At 42.0% G+C, this 23,024-nt stretch overlaps 1 protein-coding gene and 1 long non-coding RNA gene across 4 annotated transcripts; both read right to left on the reverse strand.

The window, feature by feature from the left end:
• Positions 1-1,723: 1,723 nt before the first annotated feature.
• On the reverse strand, positions 1,724-10,966 carry stx6 (syntaxin 6). The gene is made up of 8 exons (XM_044361626.1): positions 10,822-10,966; positions 7,365-7,534; positions 7,142-7,236; positions 6,869-6,928; positions 3,951-4,079; positions 3,537-3,643; positions 3,325-3,419; positions 1,724-2,655 (listed from the first exon to the last, which is right to left on the reverse strand). Exons 1-8 carry the CDS (start codon positions 10,854-10,856, stop codon positions 2,579-2,581), a joined length of 768 nt encoding a protein of 255 aa, XP_044217561.1. The 5' UTR covers positions 10,857-10,966; the 3' UTR covers positions 1,724-2,578.
• On the reverse strand, positions 7,940-9,308 carry LOC122988950. Of its 3 annotated transcripts, none has more exons than XR_006404915.1 (4): positions 9,281-9,308; positions 8,715-8,968; positions 8,354-8,613; positions 7,940-8,099 (listed from the first exon to the last, which is right to left on the reverse strand). It is a non-coding gene; the product is annotated as an uncharacterized LOC122988950 (long non-coding RNA). The 3 variants fall into 3 exon arrangements; XR_006404914.1 differs by having other exon boundaries at positions 7,940-8,047; positions 8,198-8,613; XR_006404916.1 differs by lacking the exon at positions 9,281-9,308 and having other exon boundaries at positions 7,940-8,047; positions 8,198-8,613; positions 8,715-8,815; positions 8,917-8,945.
• Positions 10,967-23,024: the final 12,058 nt, after the last annotated feature.

Raw genomic sequence — 23,024 nt, forward strand, 5'->3', positions numbered from 1 at the left:
GTAATGTGAATATTTTTACTGTTAACAACATTTCATCACCTGCAAACATCTGCACAGGTGAGATCTTGCCACCGTGCATACCGTAAACAACCCCCATTGAAGCTGATGATGTGATTGGCTGCTGTTTCATCTAACCAGCTCACTTGTTACCGGTTTTAAAATAGTCACAAATCTCCCTGTGTCACCACTAAGGCTGCACTTCCTGCAGCTGCTTCACATTAAAAGCCTTCCAGAGGTTCACTGGAGAAGGACTTTTAATGTGAAACAGCCACAGGAAGTGTGTGGTTTTCATCAATAACAGCTCAACAGCAGAAAACTTCACTGATCAATAAAGTGTAGAATCTGCTGATCAATTAAGGAAACAAAACAAAAAACATTAAATACTGCATCAGGGATAAAATCAGAAACACACAAACTGTAAACACAGAAAACATCAGCAGGAAGTTTTAGTGTTCTTACATTATTTTCCTCAAAAGTGTTTTCAGATTATTTTCTTTCTACAAACCATCAACAAGCTTCAACCTCAGACTGAACAAAGAGAGTCCAGTAGAGTTTAACTGGAGTTAGACTAAAGTTAAACTGGAGTTTAACTGGAGTTAGACTAAAGTTAAACTGGAGTTTAACTGGAGTTAGACTAAAGTTAAACTGGAGTTTAACCAGGGTTAAGGTTAAACAGGTTAAAGTACACTCAAAAAGGAGTTAAAATAGACTTGAACTGGAGTTAAACTGGAATTAAAGTAGAGTTGAACTGGAGTTATAATAGAGTTAAAGTAGAGTTGAACTGGAGTTAAACTGGAGTTAAAGTAGAGTTGAACTGGAGTTAAACTGGAATTAAAGTAGAGTTGAACTGGAGTTATAATAGAGTTAAAACAGACTTGAACTGGAGTTAAACTGGAGTTAAAGTAGAGTTGAACTGGAGTTAAACTGGAGTTAAACTGGAGTTAAACTGGAGTTAAAATAGACTTGAACTGGAGTTAAAGTAGAGTTGAACTGGAGTTAAACTGGAGTTAAAGTAGAGCTGAACTGGAGTTAAACTGGAGTTAAAGTAGAGTTGAACTGGAGTTAAACTGGAGTTAAACTGGAGTTAAAATAGACTTGAACTGGAGTTAAAGTAGAGTTGAACTGGAGTTAAACTGGAGTTAAACTGGAGTTTAACTGGAGTTAGACTTAAGTTAAACTGGAGTTTAACTGGAGTTAGACTTAAGTTAAACTGGAGTTTAACCAGGGTTAAGGTTAAACAGGTTAAAGTACACTCAAAAAGGAGTTAAAATAGACTTGAACTGGAGTTAAACTGGAATTAAAGTAGAGTTGAACTGGAGTTAAACTGGAATTAAAGTAGAGTTGAACTGGAGTTAAACTGGAATTAAAGTAGAGTTGAACTGGAGTTAAACTGGAGTTAAAGTAGAGTTGAACTGGAGTTAAACTGGAATTAAAGTAGAGTTGAACTGGAGTTGAACTGGAATTAAAGTAGAGTTGAACTGGAGTTAAACTGGAATTAAAGTAGAGTTGAACTGGAGTTATAATAGAGTTAAAGTAGAGTTGAACTGGAGTTAAACTGGAGTTAAAGTAGAGTTGAACTGGAGTTAAACTGGAATTAAAGTAGAGTTGAACTGGAGTTATAATAGAGTTAAAACAGACTTGAACTGGAGTTAAACTGGAGTTAAAGTAGAGTTGAACTGGAGTTAAACTGGAGTTAAACTGGAGTTAAAATAGACTTGAACTGGAGTTAAAGTAGAGTTGAACTGGAGTTAAACTGGAGTTAAAGTAGAGCTGAACTGGAGTTAAACTGGAGTTAAAGTAGAGTTGAACTGGAGTTAAACTGGAGTTAAACTGGAGTTGAACTGGAGTTAAAGTAGAGTTGAACTGGAGTTAAACTGGAGTTAAAGTAGAGCTGAACTGGAGTTAAACTGGAATTAAAGTAGAGTTGAACTGGAGTTAAACTGGAGTTAAAGTAGAGCTGAACTGGAGTTAAACTGGAATTAAAGTAGAGTTGAACTGGAGTTAAACTGGAGTTAAAGTAGAGTTGAACTGGAGTTAAACTGGAGTTAAAGTAGAGTTGAACTGGAGTTAAACTGGAGTTAAAGTAGAGTTGAACTGGAGTTAAACTGGAGTTAAAGTAGAGTTGAACTGGTTCTTTTCGGAGCCCTTTAAATAAATCATCCAAACAAACAAAAACATGGAAACACACAAACATGTTTGACCCTGGTTGACCTTTGACCTCTGCATGATTCAGTCAAACAGTAAAAGAACCGAAGTGCCTTTTCAGCCCCACTGAGGAAGAGAGTCCAGGAGGGTCCAGGAGGGTCCAAGAGAGTCCAGTAGAACCAGGGTTAACAGCAAATCAGCCCCAGATGTTCCTGCTGACAGCAGCTGGAGACTGAAGACTTGAAAAGGTTGGTAGTGATGATGTGGGTCAAGGGGTGAAGACGAGAAGCACAATGTACAGTCCAGCAGAGGCCAGTAGAGTCCAGCAGAGTCCAATACAGTACAAGAGGTCAGTAGAGAGCTACAGAGTTCAGCAGAGTCCAGTAGACACAGGATTAAGACAAGCTCTGTGCTGAGAAGGGAGGGGGATCAATCAGAGGATGAAGAAGAGGAGGATGACCACGAAGAGGATGGCGAGCAACACACCGATAGCACACCACTGCCGACGATCTGTAGACACACAGACCACAAATATCACTTTAAATAACTGAAACTATGTCTAACTTTAGCTACAATTAACTTTAACTCTAAACGATAGCTACGTTAACTGTAACTAACTGTAACTACAACTTAACTATAACGATAACTATGACAATAATCATAACAATAACTAACGATAACTAACTTTAACTGTGACTATAACTAACGTCAGGCATCTGAAGAGTGACTGACTGGTCCGGCAAAAGGAACATGTGTACATCAATATTCATGAAGGCTTCTGCACTGACCATTTATGGTTGAATGTGGGCGTGTAGAGGGCAGATCCACATGCGCACATTTCCAGGTAGACTGTGATTTATAAAGGGGACATTTCCTGCTGGTGTGCATATGCATGGTTTTATAATCTCATATTTTGGGCACATGCCATTTTTGGCTTTCGTGCGCATGTACACTTTTAGTGTGGATCCTACACACTGTTTTATAAATGAGACTCAGGTCTTTAGCTCAAACCGCATCAGTTCACAGAAAACTGAAATACACAGTCTGAAAACTGACAGACTAATGTTAGTGTTTCACTAGAAATTACTTCTATTACTCATTATTATTATTCTTTTTTTTTCCTGCCTCTAGTTCAGCAGAGACACTAAGGGTGACATCATGTGTTGCCGGGCAGATTACCGCTGGTCATGTGAGATACTTTGGCCAGTTTCTTCATGACATTGTCCAGTCTTGACTGAGTGTTGTCCATCTCATGGCTGAAGTCATCCAACATCCTGCAGGAAAACACAACACCTCAGGTTGTTAACCCAGAGCAACCTGAGACCCTGTTCTCCTTTAAGCTGTGTCCCCTCAAACCAAAATCCTCCCACAAACCATCTTTGGATTCTTACACGGCCTGCTCATCCAGCTCCATGCCGATCCTCTCTGACATGTTCTTCAGGACACCGATTGTTCCCGACACAAGCTCCAGCTGCTCATCCTGCTGCTCTGCCATCAGCTGATAAACAGACACACGCACACCTCATGCTTAATTTGAATCCACCAATTGTATTCAAGCATTCAGGATTCAGATGTTTTAAGAGGCTCTGTTGGTTCTTTGACACCTCGATACCTGCGACAGGTGAAGTTGAGCTGAACTTTAACTTACACCCAAGAACACCTCAGCACCTTCACCTTCGTAAGCAGTCTGAACTTTCTCTTTATGTCACAATGACCAAAACAATTATTCACGTTACCACACTGGCATTATGACATCATATCTTACAGCTCAGTGATCAGCTGTTTTTGGTCAGCTGTTACTGTACCTGCTGCTGAGCCTGCTGCTCCTCTATGAACTGAGAGTTGGCATTCTGCAGTTGGCTGTCCAGTCGGCTGTATTTATCAGGACCCGGCTGCCATATTGGACCCTGAGCCCCACGCTCGCCGAGCAGAGCCTGGACATATAATCAACAACACAAACACACCCTCAGTATTTTACATCAACAGCAGCTCTACATCCAGACACAGACATCCAGAGTCCTGACATACCTTCACCCTGACCTCCACAGACCTGACATACCCTCATCCTTACATCCAGAGACCTGACATATCCTCATCCTGACCTCCACAGACCTGACATACCCTCATCCTTACATCCAGAAACCTGACATATTCTCCTCCTGACCTCCAGAGACCTGACATATTCTCCTCCTGACCTCCAGAGACCTGACATACTCTCCTCCTGACCTCCAGAGACCTGACATACTCTCCTCCTGACCTCCACAGACCTGACATACCCTCATCCTTACATCCAGAGACCTGACATACTCTCCTCCTGACCTCCAGAGACCTGACATACCCTCATCCTTACATCCAGAGACCTGACATACTCTCCTCCTGACTCCCAGTTGTTTTCTGAAGGGGTGTTTTTCTGTTTGTGACTAGGGATACAATGATTTTAGATTTTGATGGTACGATTATAGTCTGAGGGGAAAAAAATCACGGTTTCATGATTATTACGCATCAATTTATTTCACAACACTACGGATGGATAAACCCACATGAGCATGTTTTGTTTTGAAGAGGGAACCTAAGACACACTTTGCCAAGGATTCTGCAACAGTGGTTGAAATGCAGCGGTACCAGAGGTAGTCTTAGGCTTAAAGCAGTGTTTCCCCTATAATTGTACCAAGACCGAGGCCAAAGAGAACCCCCGCCAGGCCAAAAAATGTCTTTTTTTGAATGCCAAAAATATTCGTAAATCAACAATCAATAGCATTTGGGAGCCTCTGTGCGACACTGTTGCCTGGGAAACTCTTGATGTGACGTAGTGCCACTGCCATCAGAGTCCCTTTAAATTACTGCAGAGCGAGAGCGTATAAATGCAGGTTAGCTAACATGAGCATGGCACCGCCTAAAAAGAGAAAAAGCTGTAACGGGGTGACGGACAAACAAATATATCAACGTTTTTCTCCAAAACTGTGGAGTCAAGCAAAAATGCAGATGGGGAAGAAGGGAGAGGGACATTAAGTCATCCTCTCCTTGTGACCACTTTGTTTTAAGTCTTAAATGTACCGAGCAAACAAAAATTTGAATGCAAATATAAATTGCAGACCACCTGCTGCACCACCTGAACGAAGCCAACCACACAAATATGCCATCCCACCTGCCTCGTCCCTTTAGGGACCACAAGGCCTGAAAAAAATTCTAGGATTCTAGAGGAAACACTGAAAAACGAAAATAAACCATGCCAAAATGAACTTTGATTGAACAATGCAGTAATGACTTTAGTTGATTTCTAATATTTAAAATATAGTATTTTTAATTATTTTTATTAATAATATAAGATTAAGATGAACTTCATTGATCCCCTAGGGAAAATAATACTAATATAGGTAATAAACTGAACAGTTTTATCATTAACTGACATCCATGCCTATTTTTTAAATTGATTTTTAATAATCTATTTTAATAATTAATCTAATTTTACATTTGGCCTAAGAAAATCCTGTCTATTATTGTTTTTGTTGTTGTTATGCAGATGTCATTAATGACTGAAATGCAGTTAATTAGATCTCATGGTGTAGAGCTGGAAGTCTATAAGATCTTTTACAGCTGGTGTATCTGCCAGCCGTACCAGTGTTTACTGGTACTACTGGAAGCAGTGGGATGTAAATGGTCACACCACATGTTGTTGTGATGAGTGTTCATTAATAAACGGTGTGATGCTCCTTTTCCTGCTTTGTTGCTGTTGGTTTACGTTGAACGCGTCACTACTCTGTTGATGGTGCCGTTTTTATATTTAAATCCAACCAACTCAACGTTTCATTAAGTAACTAAAGTCATGTTTTTAACTTAGTTATTACTGAGTGTTTTACCTTCTCTGGAGCATCATAGCTGGGTGCTGATCTCCAAGATGTTGCATTAAGCTTTAGCAGCAAACTTTTACAAATGTAATAATCCATCTTCTTGAACGAGCTCCTGTCCGTTCTTTATGTCTCCTAAATATTCCACACTGACACTTTGAGGTGTTTTGTGGTGGATACAACTCTTCAACGTCGGGTCTCTCAGCCAATGTCAGAACACTTCTCATTTCCTTTACGTCATGTGACCCCCTTCAAACATAAAGAAGGGGAGTCGCTCTCCTGGCAGCATGTGGAACTTTGTGTATCTGAGCTTGTTGCAGCTCAGCATTTTAAAATGGTGCACCAGGTTCCACCTGCAGTCTACTGGTTGTGCCAAAGGACATTGTTTTAAACACAACTGCCTAGTTTAGTTTAATTTTCCTCACAGCACAATTAATGCTCATTGAAAAATAAAATACCGCAATGTCCCTTTTTTGAGAGTGAGAACAGAAGCAGTCGGTGTAGCTGAGCCTTTACAGTTACAAAACCATGATGTGTGAAAGTGCAGTTAATAGTGAAATTGGTTAATCACTGCATCCCACAGGTTGCAACACAGGTTTCATGGCAACTTGGGATATCTGAAGATGTTTAGGGGATTTTTGATACTTTTGAAGATGACCATGGATCTCTGAAGAGGTGTCAGGGGTCTGTCAGGGAGTTTCTGTGTCTTTGATGGGTCTTTGGAGGGTCTTCATGGATTTCAGGCTTTTCTAAAGAGTTTGACTTCATTTTATTGAAGAGATCAGACTGCAGCCTCCCTCACTGTACAAACTGGGTATAACATGGAACACAAGAACACACCTGTGGGCAGGTAGGTTACCAGCTGAGTGGGCAGTTACCTGTTTGTTCTTTCTGTCCGTAGAGGAAACAGCTGGCCTCGACATCTGCTCTTTCATTTCCTTACAGAAAAAAAATGCCAGTCAGCAGCCAATGAGATTAATCAATTCTTCACATATAAATGTATAAATCAGGAAACAGATCAGCATACAACTGAATAAGGTTGTTTTATGTGCTCAGGTGTGGACGTCTACCTGGACAGTCAGTGGGAAAGGGTCAGATCTGCAGAGGATGTTCACCTGAGCAGACGGACAGGTGAGTTAGTCCCTGCTTACCTTCACAGTGAGTCTGGTGCTGACGATGAAGGCCTTCCTCTTCGACAGCTCTGCTGCGTCCAGGTTGAACTTCTTTGGGTTGGACTCAACGATGCGTTCACTGACAGTTAAGAAACATGTTGATCTTCAAATGTTCACATCCAAATCTCTAAAAACACATCACAGGACGTCATGTGACACCCTGCGTTAGTCAGGTGATCTCAGCGCTGTGTTTAAAGGATATTGATGGTCTCATCGAGGTCCTCCAGGTCCCACTCGATGGAGCGCAGACTGTTCCTCAGCTCATTGGTCGTCCAGTCCATTTCTTCCTTAGAGGCTCCGCCCCCCTCCTGCAGCAACTCGCTCCATCTGTGATGGAGGCTCTGAGCTGCGTTCACTGCCTTCTGTACCTCACTGTTAACAAATAACAAGGTTCTGAGCTGCGTTCACTGCCTTCTGTACCTCACTGTTAACAAACAACAAGGTTCTGAGCTGCGTTCACTGCCTTCTGTACCTCACTGTTAACAAATGACAAGGTTCTGAGCTGCGTTCACTGCCTTCTGTACCTCACTGTTAACAAATAACAAGGTTCTGAGCTGCGTTCACTGCCTTCTATACCTCACTGTTAACAAATAACAAGGTTCTGAGCTGCGTTCACTGCCTTCTGTACCTCACTGTTAACAAACAAGCTTCTGAGCTGCGTTCACTGCCTTCTGTACCTCACTGTTAACAAACAACAGCGCTCTGAGCTGCGTTCACTGCCTCCTGTACCTCACTGTTAACAAATAACAAGGCTCTGAGCTGCGTTCACTGCCTCCTGTACCTCACTGTTAACAAATAACAAGGCTCTGAGCTGCGTTCACTGCCTTCTGTACCTCACTGTTAACAAATAACAAGGTTCTGAGCTGCGTTCACTGCCTTCTGTACCTCACTGTTAACAAACAACAAGGTTCTGAGCTGCGTTCACTGCCTTCTGTACCTCACTGTTAACAAACAAGGTTCTGAGCTGCGTTCACTGCCTTCTGTACCTCACTGTTAACAGACAAGCTTCTGAGCTGCGTTCACTGCCTTCTATACCTCACTGTTAACAAATAACAAGGTTCTGAGCTGCGTTCACTGCCTTCTGTACCTCACTGTTAACAAACAACAAGGTTCTGAGCTGCGTTCACTGCCTTCTGTACCTCACTGTTAACAAATAACAAGGTTCTGAGCTGCGTTCACTGCCTTCTGTACCTCACTGTTAACAAACAACAAGGTTCTGAGCTGCGTTCACTGCCTTCTGTACCTCACTGTTAACAAATAACAAGGCTCTGAGCTGCGTTCACTGCCTTCTGTACCTCACTGTTAACAAATAACAAGGTTCTGAGCTGCGTTCACTGCCTTCTGTACCTCACTGTTAACAAACAACAAGGTTCTGAGCTGCGTTCACTGCCTTCTGTACCTCACTGTTAACAAACAACAAGGTTCTGAGCTGCGTTCACTGCCTTCTGTACCTCACTGTTAACAGACAAGCTTCTGAGCTGCGTTCACTGCCTTCTATACCTCACTGTTAACAAATAACAAGGTTCTGAGCTGCGTTCAGTGCCTTCTGTACCTCACTGTTAACAAATAACAAGGTTCTGAGCTGCGTTCACTGCCTTCTGTACCTCACTGTTAACAAACAAGGTTCTGAGCTGCGTTCACTGCCTTCTGTACCTCACTGTTAACAGACAAGGTTCTGAGCTGCATTCACTGCCTTCTGTACCTCACTGTTAACAAACAACAAGGTTCTGAGCTGCGTTCACTGCCTTCTGTACCTCACTGTTAACAAACAACAAGGTTCTGAGCTGCGTTCACTGCCTTCTGTACCTCACTGTTAACAAACAACAAGCTTCTGAGCTGCGTTCACTGCCTTCTGTACCTCACTGTTAACAAACAACAGCGCTCTGAGCTGCGTTCACTGCCTCCTGTACCTCACTGTTAACAAATAACAAGGCTCTGAGCTGCGTTCACTGCCTTCTGTACCTCACTGTTAACAAATAACAAGGCTCTGAGCTGCGTTCACTGCCTTCTGTACCTCACTGTTAACAAATAACAAGGTTCTGAGCTGCGTTCACTGCCTTCTGTACCTCACTGTTAACAAACAACAAGGTTCTGAGCTGCGTTCACTGCCTTCTGTACCTCACTGTTAACAAACAAGGTTCTGAGCTGCGTTCACTGCCTTCTATACCTCACTGTTAACAGACAAGCTTCTGAGCTGCGTTCACTGCCTTCTATACCTCACTGTTAACAAATAACAAGGTTCTGAGCTGCGTTCACTGCCTTCTGTACCTCACTGTTAACAAACAACAAGGTTCTGAGCTGCGTTCACTGCCTTCTGTACCTCACTGTTAACAAATAACAAGGCTCTGAGCTGCGTTCACTGCCTTCTGTACCTCACTGTTAACAAATAACAAGGTTCTGAGCTGCGTTCACTGCCTTCTGTACCTCACTGTTAACAAACAACAAGGTTCTGAGCTGCGTTCACTGCCTTCTGTACCTCACTGTTAACAGACAAGCTTCTGAGCTGCGTTCACTGCCTTCTATACCTCACTGTTAACAAATAACAAGGTTCTGAGCTGCGTTCACTGCCTTCTGTACCTCACTGTTAACAAATAACAAGGTTCTGAGCTGCGTTCACTGCCTTCTGTACCTCACTGTTAACAAACAAGCTTCTGAGCTGCGTTCACTGCCTTCTGTACCTCACTGTTAACAGACAAGGTTCTGAGCTGCGTTCACTGCCTTCTATACCTCACTGTTAACAAATAACAAGGTTCTGAGCTGCGTTCACTGCCTTCTGTACCTCACTGTTAACAAATAACAAGGTTCTGAGCTGCGTTCACTGCCTTCTGTACCTCACTGTTAACAAACAAGCTTCTGAGCTGCGTTCACTGCCTTCTGTACCTCACTGTTAACAGACAAGGTTCTGAGCTGCGTTCACTGCCTTCTATACCTCACTGTTAACAAACAACAAGGTTCAGAGCTGCGTTCACTGCCTTCTATACCTCACTGTTAACAGACAAGCTTCTGAGCTGCGTTCACTGCCTTCTATACCTCACTGTTAACAAACAAGGTTCTGAGCTGCGTTCACTGCCTTCTGTACCTCACTGTTAACAAACAAGGTTCTGAGCTGCGTTCACTGCCTTCTGTACCTCACTGTTAACAAACAACAAGGTTCTGAGCTGCGTTCACTGCCTTCTGTACCTAACTGTTAACAAACAACAAGGTTCTGAGCTGCGTTCACTGCCTTCTGTACCTCACTGTTAACAAACAACAAGGTTCTGAGCTGCGTTCACTGCCTTCTGTACCTCACTGTTAACAAATAACAAGGTTCTGAGCTGCGTTCACTGCCTTCTGTACCTCACTGTTAACAAACAACAAGGTTCTGAGCTGCGTTCACTGCCTTCTGTACCTCACTGTTAACAAACAACAAGGTTCTGAGCTGCGTTCACTGCCTTCTGTACCTCACTGTTAACAAGGAACACCAGTGTTCTGCAATTTATACAAACTGAGGCTACAATTAGCTTAGCTTCGTGTCCTGTTAGCCTGCGGTTAGCTTAGCTTCGTGTAGTTCTTATAGCCTGCGGTTAGCTTAGCTTCGTGTAGTTCTTATAGACTGCGGTTAGCTTAGCTTCGTGTAGTTCTTATAGCCTGCGGTTAGCTTAGCTTCGTGTAGTTCTCACCCTTTGACGACGAAGAACGGGTCTTCCATGGACATGTTGCCGAGTTCAGTCCATCACAGACCGGAGGCTCCGGGTCCGTTTCACGGTGTCAGACCGTCCGTTAGTCCTCCACACTTCTTCTTTGTTTACATGCAGTAGCGACTTCCGCAGCGGAAATCATCCAGTAACATCACACGCACACGTGACTCGAGTCTTCTTCTTCTTCTGCTTCTTCTTCTTCTTTGAGGTTTAACGGCAGCCTGCATTCCTGGTGTTGCCGCCTTTGTATGAGCGAAAATACGATGAGCGTGTGGAATTGTACTAAGTAATATACAAAACATTAAGAGTTGCACAACGCCAATGGATAGGTGAAAACAACTCCTTTAATGGAGATTGTTTTCGAAAGTTCTGGTTACAATCTCCGTGAAAACAAAACTTTTACCAGATCCAATTGACCTACGCCGGTCATTGACCCACCCAAAATGCGTTAGGCCACCAGACAAACAGGAGACATCTGGAAATATTGGGAAAGGGGGGAGCAAAGTACACCACACACACACAGCAGAAATTAAGAAATGTCCAAATGGTGCAGAGACACCCACTCCCAGAGGTCAAAGTCCAAGTGAGCATTTGGCTCATGTACTCAAGTGCCAAAAACATGGGCAGGAAGTCACGTCTGCTTTTGGTAAAAATAGGTTGGTGTGTGAAGTTGAATCAGCTGCATTGGTGACGTTCTGAGTTTTGTATGTTCGTGTGTAATGAAATAAACTCCCGTTGGTTGTCTGCTCATCTCTCTGGTCTCAGCATTTGGTGTGAACATCTTAATATAGCCTGATTTGAAACCCCTATGTAATTGGTGCCATGAAACAAAGTTTCTGAAGGGAAAAATGAAAAATCTGTGGTCGGAGGAGGCTCCGAGGAGCAGTCCACTCTGCGCAGGGTGACAGCCGGCAATCCTCAAAAGATAAGGCTTTTAAGTTCCTTACACCAATTCGACCAAAACAAGTGACCGTGTGTTGGGAGGCTGCTCCGGAGAGTCACTGAAGGCCAAAGACCCTCAGACTTCTGGGCACAGAACAGTTGGCTGAAAAGAATTTGGCTCTAGGTTAGATTAGGTCAGTTTAGAATACGTCTGATGAAAACTAATATTGGTGTTAGGTCAGGTTAGAATAGCTTCTTAGCGCAGTGCAGCCCAAGTGAAATACAACAACTGGGGTAGCGAGAATAAGTCGGATAACCCAAGAGGGGTTGAGAGCTCCAACATTCCCAAGAGGGGAAGAGACTCAAGAGAAGTCTGCGACCTAAGAGAGGTCATGTTTTAAGTTGTGTGTATAAGACTCAAGAGGAGTCTGCGACCTAAGAGAGGTCATGTTTTAAGTTGTCAAGAGGAGTCGGTGGCCAAGAAGGTCATGTTAAGTCAGTTGTAGAGAAGCATACGATATTTAACTGTGGGAAAAGAAGTTTTTTGGGTTTTTTTTCGGTTTTCGAGGGATTCAAGAGGAATCCAGAAGAGGTGTTGGTGTAATAAGTAGAAGCTCGAGCCAAAAGAAGTGAAGGTGTGATAGGAAGCTACAATTGGAAGCCAGGTGAAATTAGAAGGTATAAAAGTGCACTATAAATTGGCCATTAATAAGATTCATAACATACGTGTGTCATAATCTAACTAATATAAGAATAGAAATAAGTCCAGCTGGCACACAGGGGGGTAATAATAAATTATGAACCACAATCCGATAAAAGCAAGTAAACAAAAAGGTAAACAGGAAAGTTGTGTTTATTGCAGTTTGTGCATGTGGTAGAGAGTAGAAATATGAGGAGAGGAGAGCAACGCTTAGAGTGTTGTTGTTGGGCTGTGTAAGAGAGCTGGTTTGCATGTGGAGAAGGTATCTTGTCGAAAGTTGAAGACGGACTGAGCAGAAATAAGGAAGAGCGATCAGTGGGGTTTAGTGGCAGGAACCAATATCCACAGACAAGAGCACTTCTAAAAATAAGGTGCAGTAGTGCAGTCTCCTCCCAGCCCCTCCTTTTGAGAGTAACTACAAGCTGCTAGAAAATTCAACCTTTTTATTTATTTATTTATTTTCTTCATCAGATCAAGGGACAATACTTTAGAACAATTAAGAAGATACAAAACTGCAACAGTGAACTGAAACCAAAAAGACCATAGGTAAATTGCAATCTGACATAATGTATCCAACACCAGTTGCAGTAGTGGGAAACTAAAATCCTGATTTGTTAAAAGACATTCAGAAGATTTCGGAAAAGTGGCAGAAGCGAACTGAGGGGTTAGAGAAAGCCTGGCCAGAGGGAGGCACGTTTGATGTGGTAATCTGTGAAAGCATGGAACATAGAATAAGAGACTATAAACCTAAAGATAAATCAAAGAAGCGACAGGGAAAGAGAGATTTGGAACTGAAAATTTTAAGACTGTTCAAAACAGAAGGCCAAAACTACAGGGCAAATTTGAAACAAGGCCTCATGAAATTAAAAGACATGACAGCAAAAGAAAAAGGTCAGATAGGTAAACAACTTAATGTGACAGAGGGCTGAGGATTGTACCCAAATTTAGAAGGTTGGCTTCGGTTCAATGGAGGCATAATTGAACATCCTGCGGAGATGACACCCCACAATATCACACATGAAGAGGCAGGGCAGGGTGGTCTCGCCACCAATCCCACTCCAACTAGGGAGAGCAAGAAAGCCACCCTAAAAAGCCCAGAAGACAAATCAAGCAAACCCGAAGCACTTGAAGGTATCAGCAAAACAATTGAGGGGTTGTTGGAAGCAGGGGTGTTGATTGAAATGCAGAGTACATGCAATACACCAATATTTCCGGTGTTGAAAGCTGATAAATCCAAATATCGGCTAGTTCACGACTTATCCTCACACACTCCTCACAAACGTGCCACCTGATGCAAAATTTTTCACAGTGATTTATTTGTGTTCTGCATTCTTTAGCATTTCACTGGCTGCAGAGTCTCAATATCTGTTCGCATTCACATACAAGGGTAGGAAACTAACATACACCAGGCTCCCACAAGGCCTAAAACACAGTCCGCATGTTTTCAATCAGGTTCTCAAACAAAACCTTGCGGGCTTAGAAATTAGCAGCACACTAACACAATACGTGGATGACCTGTTTATTTCTGCCAGAGCGCTTGCGGAGTGCTAGCAGGACTCTCTGAAGGTACTAAAACGCCTGGCAGAAGAAGGACACAAAGTGTCAAGAACGTTGTCAAGAAAGTTGCAGTACTGCAAGCCTCAGGTGGAATACCTGGGGAGAACAATCTCTGAGGTAACCATTGCTATATCTCCCTCACAATTGGGAGGAATTAATAAAGCGCCACAAAAACAGTTCAACAAATGATGGCATCTCTGGGGCTTACAGGCTATAGTTCTGATTGGGTTGAGAACTATGCGGAAAAAACAGCTCCTCTGAGGGTTCTTATTAAAGAGACAGGAGGCCAAATGTTGAAAGCCCCTCTTAACTGGTCAAACGAAGCAACGGTGGTTTTCGAAACACTAAAACGAGAGATGCAGAGCACACCCACTCTGGAAACTCCAGACTACAGCAAACCATTTTTGCTCTATGTTTCAAACAGACAAAACATGTACGCCTCTGCAGTATTGATGCAAGAAACATGCAGTGGGCGCCAAAAACAACCAATTACATATTACAGCACAAAGCTGGATAACGTGGCGCAAGGATGGCCGGCCTGCTATCAGGGTCTCACTGCAGTGCATTATGCCCATGAGAAAGCAACCACCATAACAATGGGTTATCCAGTCACCATTTTAACCCACCACAAGGTCACTGAGCTGATAAATCAGGTAAAGTTTGTAAGCTAGATGTCTACAGTATACACCGTTGTTGACGTATCCTGACGTAACAATCAAAAGGTGTGCAACAACCAATCCAGCAAATGCCATTCCACTGGAGGGCGAAGGAGAGCCACATGAGTGTATAGCAGAAACATTGAAGTACACTAAGCTAAGACCAGACTTAGAGTCAAGCCCACTCCCCCATGCAGACGTAACATTCTTTGTTGACGGTTCTTGCTTCAGAGACCACTTGGGAAATCACGCTGGTTATGCGGTGGTGAGGCAGGATGCGTACACCTTTGTAATGCAGAAAGCAGAAAGTTGTAAGCAGCCATGTTCAGCCCAGTTAGCCAAATTGAAGGTGCTGACAGAAGCATGTTGTCTGGCAGCAGGGAGAACAGCCAACATCTATACAAACTCTGCTTACGCTCATGGTGTTTGTCATTTGTTTGGAGCATTATGGAAGCAGAGAGGTTTCAGGAAGTCAGACGGAGCTCCCATACAGCATGAGAAACAGATAAATGATTTGATGTCGGCAATGATGCAGCCGAGAGAGCTTGCAATTGTTAAATGCCAAACGCATCGGAAAGGTGATGATGCAATAATAAGGGGTAACAACACCGCTGATGAGGCAGCAAAAGAAGCCTCAAAATGTCAGGAGGCAGTCCTAGCACCAGTAGTGTCTTTGGAGCCCATGGTCGCACTATCTTGTTGATAGTGCTGCAGGCTCACTAAGACAAACACTCAACTCCATCGCCCCCTTAAAAAAGAAGATAATAAAACATAAGAAGTTAGCTCCATGGTATAACTCCCAAACCCGCAAATTAAAGCAAACATCGCGAAAATTGGAAAGGATTTGGCGTTCCACCAAACTAGAAGAATCTGGCTTAGTCTGGCAAGATAGTGTTAAAACATATAGGAAGGCCCTCTGTAATGCCAGAGCCGCCTATTACTCAGCATTAATAGAAGAGAATAAAAACAGCCCTAGGTTCCTTTTCAGCACTTTGGCTGACAAAGAGTCATAACTCTACTGATCCATGTATTCCTATAGCTCTCAGTAGTAACGACTTTATGAGCTTCTTTAATGATAAAATTCTAACTATTAGAGACAAAATTAACCACCTCCTGCCCTCAACAGGCACCGTTCTCTCCCCAAACACAGGAACCTTAGAAACAGCTGTAAATCCTGACATATATTTAGACTGTTTTTCTCCAGTAGACTTGTCTGAACTAACTTCAATGATTTGTTCAGCTAAACCATCAACCTGTCTCTTAGACCCCATCCCAACTAGGCTGCTTAAGGAAGTCTTACCCTTAGTCAGCACTTCTTTACTAGATATGATCAATCTGTCTTTAGTAACAGGCTATGTACCACAGTCCTTTAAAGTAGCTGTAATTAAACCTCTTCTTAAGAAGCCTACTCTTGATTCAGGTGTTTTAGCCAATTATAGACCTATATCTAACCTTCCATTTCTCTCTAAGATCCTTGAGAAAGCAGTCTCTAATCAGTTATGTGACTTTCTACATAACAATAGTTTATTTGAGGATTTTCAGTCAGGATTTAGAGGCATCATAGCACAGAGACATCACTGGTGAAAGTCACTAATGACCTCCTAACTGCATCAGACAAAGGATTTGTCTCTATACTTGTCCTGTTAGATCTTAGTGCTGCATTCGACACAATTGACCATCAAATCCTTTTGCAGAGACTGGAACCTTTAATTGGCATTAAAGGAACTGCATTAATCTGGTTTAAATCCTATTTATCAGACTGATTTCAGTTTGTACATGTTAATGATGAATCCTCCGTGAAGGCAAAAGTTAGACACGGAGTTCCACAAGGTTCTGTACTTGGACCAATTCTATTCACCTTATATATGCTTCCTTTAGGTAATATTATTAGGAAACACTCCATAAATTTTCATTGTTACGCAGATGACACCCAATTATATTTATTAGTGAAGCCTGATGAACCCAATCAGTTAAACAAACTCCAAGCATGCCTTAACGACATAAAGACCTGGATGACCTGCAATTTTCTGCTACTAAACTCAGATAAAACTGAGGTTATTGTGTTTGGCCCTAAACACCTTAGAAACACATTATCTAATGATATAGCTACTCTGGATGGCATTACCCTGGCCTCCAGCACCACCGTAAGGAATCTGGGAGTTATCTTTGATCAGGATATGTCCTTTAACTCCCACATTAATCACATCTCAAGGACTGCCTTTTTTCACTTACGTAATATCACAAAAATCACATCCTGTCCCTAAAAGATGTAGAAAAACTAGTTCACACATTTGTTACTTCTAGGCTGGATTATTGCAATTCCTTATTATCAGGCTGCTCTAACAAGTCTCTAAAGACTCTCCAGCTGGTCCAGAATGCAGCTGCACGTGTTCTAACTAAAACTAGAAAAAGAGACCACATTTCTCCCATTTTAGCTTCGCTGCATTGGCTTCCTGTAAAATCTAGAATAGAATTTAAAATCCTTCTCCTAACTTACAAAGCCCTTAATGGTCAGACACCATCATATCTTGAAGAGCTCATAGTACTGTATTATCCCACTAGAACACTGCGCTCCCAGTATGCAGCTTACTGGTGGTCCCTACAGTCTTTAAAAGTAGAATGGGAGGCAGAGCCTTCAGCTATCAGGCTCCTCTCCTGTGGATCATCTTCCAGATTGGGTCCGGGGTGCAGACACCCTCTCTACGTTTAAGAGTAGGCTTAAAACTTTCCTTTTTGATAAAGCTTATAGTTAGGGCCGACCAGGCTCGCCTTGGATCAGCCCTTAGTTATGCTGCTATAGGCCTAGACTACTGGGGGACTTCCCATGATGCACTGAGCTCCTCTCTCCTCCTCCTCCTCTCCATCTGTATGCATTCATGTAACATCAATGCATGTCACTAACTTTGCTTCTTCCCCGGAGTTTTTTGTGCTTTCTCATCTCACAGGAAACCCTGGGTTCTGGGCCGAACCTTTGCGGTCCTTCACAGTCCTGATGGCATCCTTCCCTGGCTGTTGCTGCTTATGCTTATTGTTGTTGTTGTGATTGTTTTTCTTCTGTCCCCCCTCCCCCTTTCCCTCTCTCTTTCTCTCTCTCAACCCAACCGGTCAAAGCAGATGGCCGCCCACCAAGAGCCGGGGTCTGCTTGAGGTTTCTACCCGTTAAAGGGGAGTTTTTCCTTACCGCTGTCGCCAAGTGCTGCTCATGGGGGAACTGTTGGGTCTCTGTAAATTAAAGAGTACGGTCTTGACCTGCTCTATGTGAAAAGTGCCTTGAGATGACTTCTGTTGTGATATGGCGCTATATAAATAAAAATTGCACACTGTGGAAGGGGGGAAGTGTTGAAAAAGATAGGACAGCAAGGCTATTGGTCTCCATACATGCAGGCAATGGTTCAAGAGATTTTGAGCCAATGTGAGATCTGTGCTGAAAACAAGGTCTGAAAAGGAACGAAAACTCCTGTAGGACATACTCCAGTCCCAGAAGGACTGTTTAAACATCTTGTAATGGACTATGTGGACATGATAAAACCTGTACATGGTAAATGGTACATGCTGGTGATAACTGATCGCTTTAGCCGATGAGTTGAAGCAACTCCATCCAAAACTCTGAGAGCTGACACTGTCATTAAATTTCTCACCAGAGAAGTTATACCACAGTTTGGCATCCCATCAGAAATAAGTTCAGATAATGGTGCTGCTTTTGTTCAAAAAGTAGTGAAAGGAGTCTTACAACATCTGAGAATCAAACAAAGACTCAGAAGCGTGTACCATCCGGCCATCCAGGGTATCGTTGAAAGTGACATTGAGGCCAAGATGCCTACCGAGGATACGGGTGGTTTGTTAGGCTCCACTCTTGTCCTTTTTTCCTGCTCCTCCCTGCTACTACTCACTGTTTTGGCCACTGTTTTAAGAAGTGGTCAAAGTCCAAGTGATCATTTGGCTCACGAAAGTGCCAAAAAACATGGGCAGGAAGTCACGTCTGCTTTTGGTATAAATATGTTTGGGTGTGAAGTTGAAGCAGCTGCATTGGTGATGTTCTGAGTTTTGTATGTTCGTGTGTAATTAAATAAACTCCCGTTGGTTGTCTGCTCTTCTCTCTGGTCTCAGCATTTGGTGTGAACATCTTAATATAACCTGATTTGAAACCCCTATACTTTCCACTGGAGTTAATTATCTCCTACAGTGTCCAGTTTGTTCTCTCAAGGAAGCTGAACATTCAAACCTGTTCCTGTCAGTCCTGATCTCCTCATTCCCTCCATCATGTCCTTTCTTTCTGAGGCATATTTCCTGCAGTAAACAAGTACGTGTTCTACTGTTTCTGGTACCTGAATAATGTTAACGAAGTCCAGTTGGATGCTTCCCTACAATGTGGAGAGTCCTGTTCAGGTTACTGTGTCCTATTCTTAGTGTGGTCATTACTGCGTCCTCTCTTCTGTTTCCTCCTCTAGTTCTCTCAGTACCAACTCTGTTTTGTATTGCATGCAGTTGTCTTCCTCTTATCTCCTGAACCCAGTGCTTTTTCCATGCAATACCCTTTCCCTCTGATTTTGAGAGTTTAATTATGGTGTTATGTTTTCTTTTTTAACAGCTAGTTTGGCTAGTTTGTCCGCTCTCTCATTACCCATAATGCCCTTGTGCACAGGAACCCAAATGAGTGTGACCACAGTGCCTTGTTTTATCATTCGTGAGTGTATTTCCATTATTTCAAATAGTATGTCTCTAGGTGATTACTGGATGTACCTAGCTTTAGGCTGTACAGAACAGGGGTCTCATTTATAAAACAGTGCATAGGATCCATACTAAAAATGTACGTGCGCACAAAAGCTGAAAACGGCATGCGCCAAAATTTAATCGGATTTTATAAAACTGTGCTTACACATGAATGCACGTATATTTCCCTTTATAAATCACAGTCCACCTGGAATTGTGCGCATATGGATCAGCCTCATATCCCGCCCTCTACACACCCACATTTAACCATAAATGGTTGATGCAAAAGTTCACATGAATACTGATATTCATGTGTCTCTGCCTGACCAATCAGTGTCAAGAGTCAGCGTTGCTCATCACTTGCACTCAGGCAGCTGCAGGTGAAGGAAAGCGACAGCCATGAACGGACTTTTACTGTTTTATTTCCTCATTTTTGGACTTCTTGAAGTTATGTGTATAATCCAAAACAACCATATACAACTTCAATAAACATTCCTGTGGTTTGCACAGTCAGACATCTCTGTTCTTATTGACACCCTTCAGTGGGCCAGCTCCCAGTTAATCAGTTTTAAATCATTTTTACACCACACACTTAGTATCTACAATACAATAAACATTGTATTCATTGATATTTACTCCACAATCCAGCATGATGAGTGCAGGTGGTGAAGATCTGCCGGTGAGGTGACAGGAGAAGACAGAGTGTATGTGGCCACTGCAGTGTCTCTAGTGACAGTCATGTGATCACTGCAGTGATTTTACTAAATCATACCTGCTGATATATGCACAGTATTAGAAGATATTAAAATTTATTAGCACTCTGTTCTGCAATTATTTTTAAGTTACATTTGTTTAAGTTATTTGTGTCATCTTGGATTTCTACAACCAATGATGATTATTTATCAGTTAGCTAACGTGGTTGAGGTGAAAATGAATCATGCTTATGGAATAGTTATAGCTCGCTACAAGCGCAAGTACAGATAACACTGCTGGTTTGAATGTTTATGATAATGTGGATCTATAATTTACGTTTGATATTAAGTGAAACTAAATGTGTGACAGGATTATTATACAATCTGGCTTCAATTCACCACCTCACCATCTGCGTAACCAGTTTCCCGTTTTCTAAATGTTTGTACGCATTGCTCAGAGTTTACGCACAGGTGCACATTCTCCCGTCAAGTTTGTTTTTATAGATCACAACTTCTGCGTGGGAAGTGGCGTTTGCCTCTTTCAGGCCCTATTTGTGTGCATGCAACTGTTATAAATGAGACCCCTGAGCTCTCATTGGCTTGGCTTGTTCAACCCTCTCTAAAGCCTCCAAACTGTGTACAACTCAACCATATATACACTTAAGAAGTTTGATGTTCATTTGCATATTACAACTCTGTGGCTATAAACTGCAACTGCAGAGCCAGTGTTGTCTAATATTGGATCTTTTGATCCGCCTGTAAACATTTGCACATATTCTGTATATTTACTTTATGTATAACAATAGAACTCATTTACTAAATCCGCATTTTTCTTCCTTGCCTTAATTTGGAGGAACTCTAAAACTAGCACCAGAAGTTCTAGTACCCACACAGGGGTCCAAGGCCACATCACCGGCGGACAGAACTCTGTTTTAGGTCAGTTTCAGGTTTCCCAGGTCTCTTGCTGCTGCATCCCTTGTCCAGCCAAAACTTGATTTTTCTGTTCCCTCCCTTTCCCAGTAGGCCTGTAGCACTTTTTGGTTGGGTGATTATCTCTGTGCCCTCTCAAATGCATCCAGTAGTTGACTCTGAGCTGTTTCCTGCGTAAACACAGCGGTATTTCTCCTACTTTGACTTGTAGGGCACACACAGGTGATGTTCTTACCGCCCCTATGCACAATCTGAGGACCTGCATCACATCTAATCCTCCAAGCACAGTTTTTGCTGCAGATCCACATACTTCACGTCCATAATTCAGCCTTGATCCAATTAACACTACATATATATTTCAAGGATGCTACACAGCTCCCCAGTCCAACCCTGCAAGGCATCTCATCACATTTATAACTTTGCACTTATCCACAATACTTTTAATATGTTCCCTCCATGTTAATAAAAATAAACTCCAAAAAATATAAATAATTTAATTGTCGAATGATTCAATAGTTTCAGTGAGTATTTCCTCTAATCCTCTTTCTTGTGAAGAGCATTACTTTAGTCTTTTCAAATGAAAACTTAAAATCCAAATTCTTCTCTCACATCTCAACTTGATTTATTCCTTCTTGCAATTTTTTAACTATATGGCTCAACTTTCTGCCTATTTCTACAGAGCCAACCTCATACTTATGAGACATTTCAGATCCTACCTTTACCTGGATGATTCTTTTATTCAGAAAGTTCCATTATCCAGTTAAAAACTTAACCTCCAATTCCCGCTGCATGTAACTTTATCAGAAGCCATTCCTTCATAGCATATCATGTGCTTTTTCTCCATCAAAGAAAGCTGCTGCTACTGTTTATTTATTAATTTGCACTTTCCTTACTTCATCCTCTAGACATAACACTAGATCTAAAGGACCCCTTTCTTTCCTAAATCCACTTTGACACCCTGCAATTATATCCTGTTTCTCTAAAGAGTACATCAGTCTTTCATTTACCGTTTGTTCCATCAGTTTACATATGTGCAATGTTAAAGCAGTTGGTCTATAGGTTGTTGGTTTGACTGCATCTTTCCCTGGTTTCCTTACAGGTATTCTACCTTCCTCCCACACTTTATACAGTAACAATAATTTGTTCAGACCTTCTGTGCAGTGTTTTATCATCACATAGCATATTTCATCCTTTCCTAGTGCAGTCATACCAGCTTTAGCCAACACTCTGCTCATCTCCAGCATTATTACTTATGAGTGATTTTAATGTGAATTGGGAGGATAAATCTAAGAGGAAAAAACTAAAAATGATCACAGAGAAATGGTAACTAGAACAACTAGTAAAATGCCCAAACCATAAAGTACAACTTGGCAAATTTTAGACATATTAAAAACTGTCTCTCTCTGGATGCAGCCAAAAATATTTATGCAGCTATGATTCTTTCCCAGATGTCTTATTGCATCACATGTTGGGGGCAGGCTGGAGAAACAGCCATAAAACCTCTTGAGTCCTTAAAACAAAACTCTAAAAACTCTGGACAAAAAGCCGATGCATTTCCATCACTGTAGGGTTCTGGAGAAATACAATTTACTGAGCTTTGACAATTTTACATTATTCTCAACATTGTTCAAGTTTATAAAATTTTAAAAAGTTTGGCCCCTCCTCCACTATGTGACTTTATGTATCACTAAGTAAGTTCTATTAGATCCTCCAGAATATCATCTATACCAGATTGTACCATTTCATCACACTGCATTTGGACAGTCAGCTTTTTCTGTGAAAGCCACGACTCAGTGGAACGTCGTACCTGATGATATGAAGAGCTGCAGGTCAATCAGTGCATTCAGAACCAGGTTGAAGAATCTGTTATAAAAATAAATATTCTTCCTCGAATCAGTTCTTATTTTCTATGTTACTTCTCTGTCCCTCAACACTTTTCTTTAAGGATCTTGACTCTATGTGCAGGAATTTTATATGGAAAGGGAAACCTCCCAGGATCAGCTTATCCACTCTTTCTCATTCCAAAATCTCTGGTGGCCTCTCTTTATCCAATTTTAA

The sequence above is a fragment of the Thunnus albacares genome, chromosome 9 (assembly GCF_914725855.1).
Source record: "Thunnus albacares chromosome 9, fThuAlb1.1, whole genome shotgun sequence".
Classification (NCBI taxonomy): Eukaryota; Metazoa; Chordata; class Actinopteri; order Scombriformes; family Scombridae; genus Thunnus; species Thunnus albacares.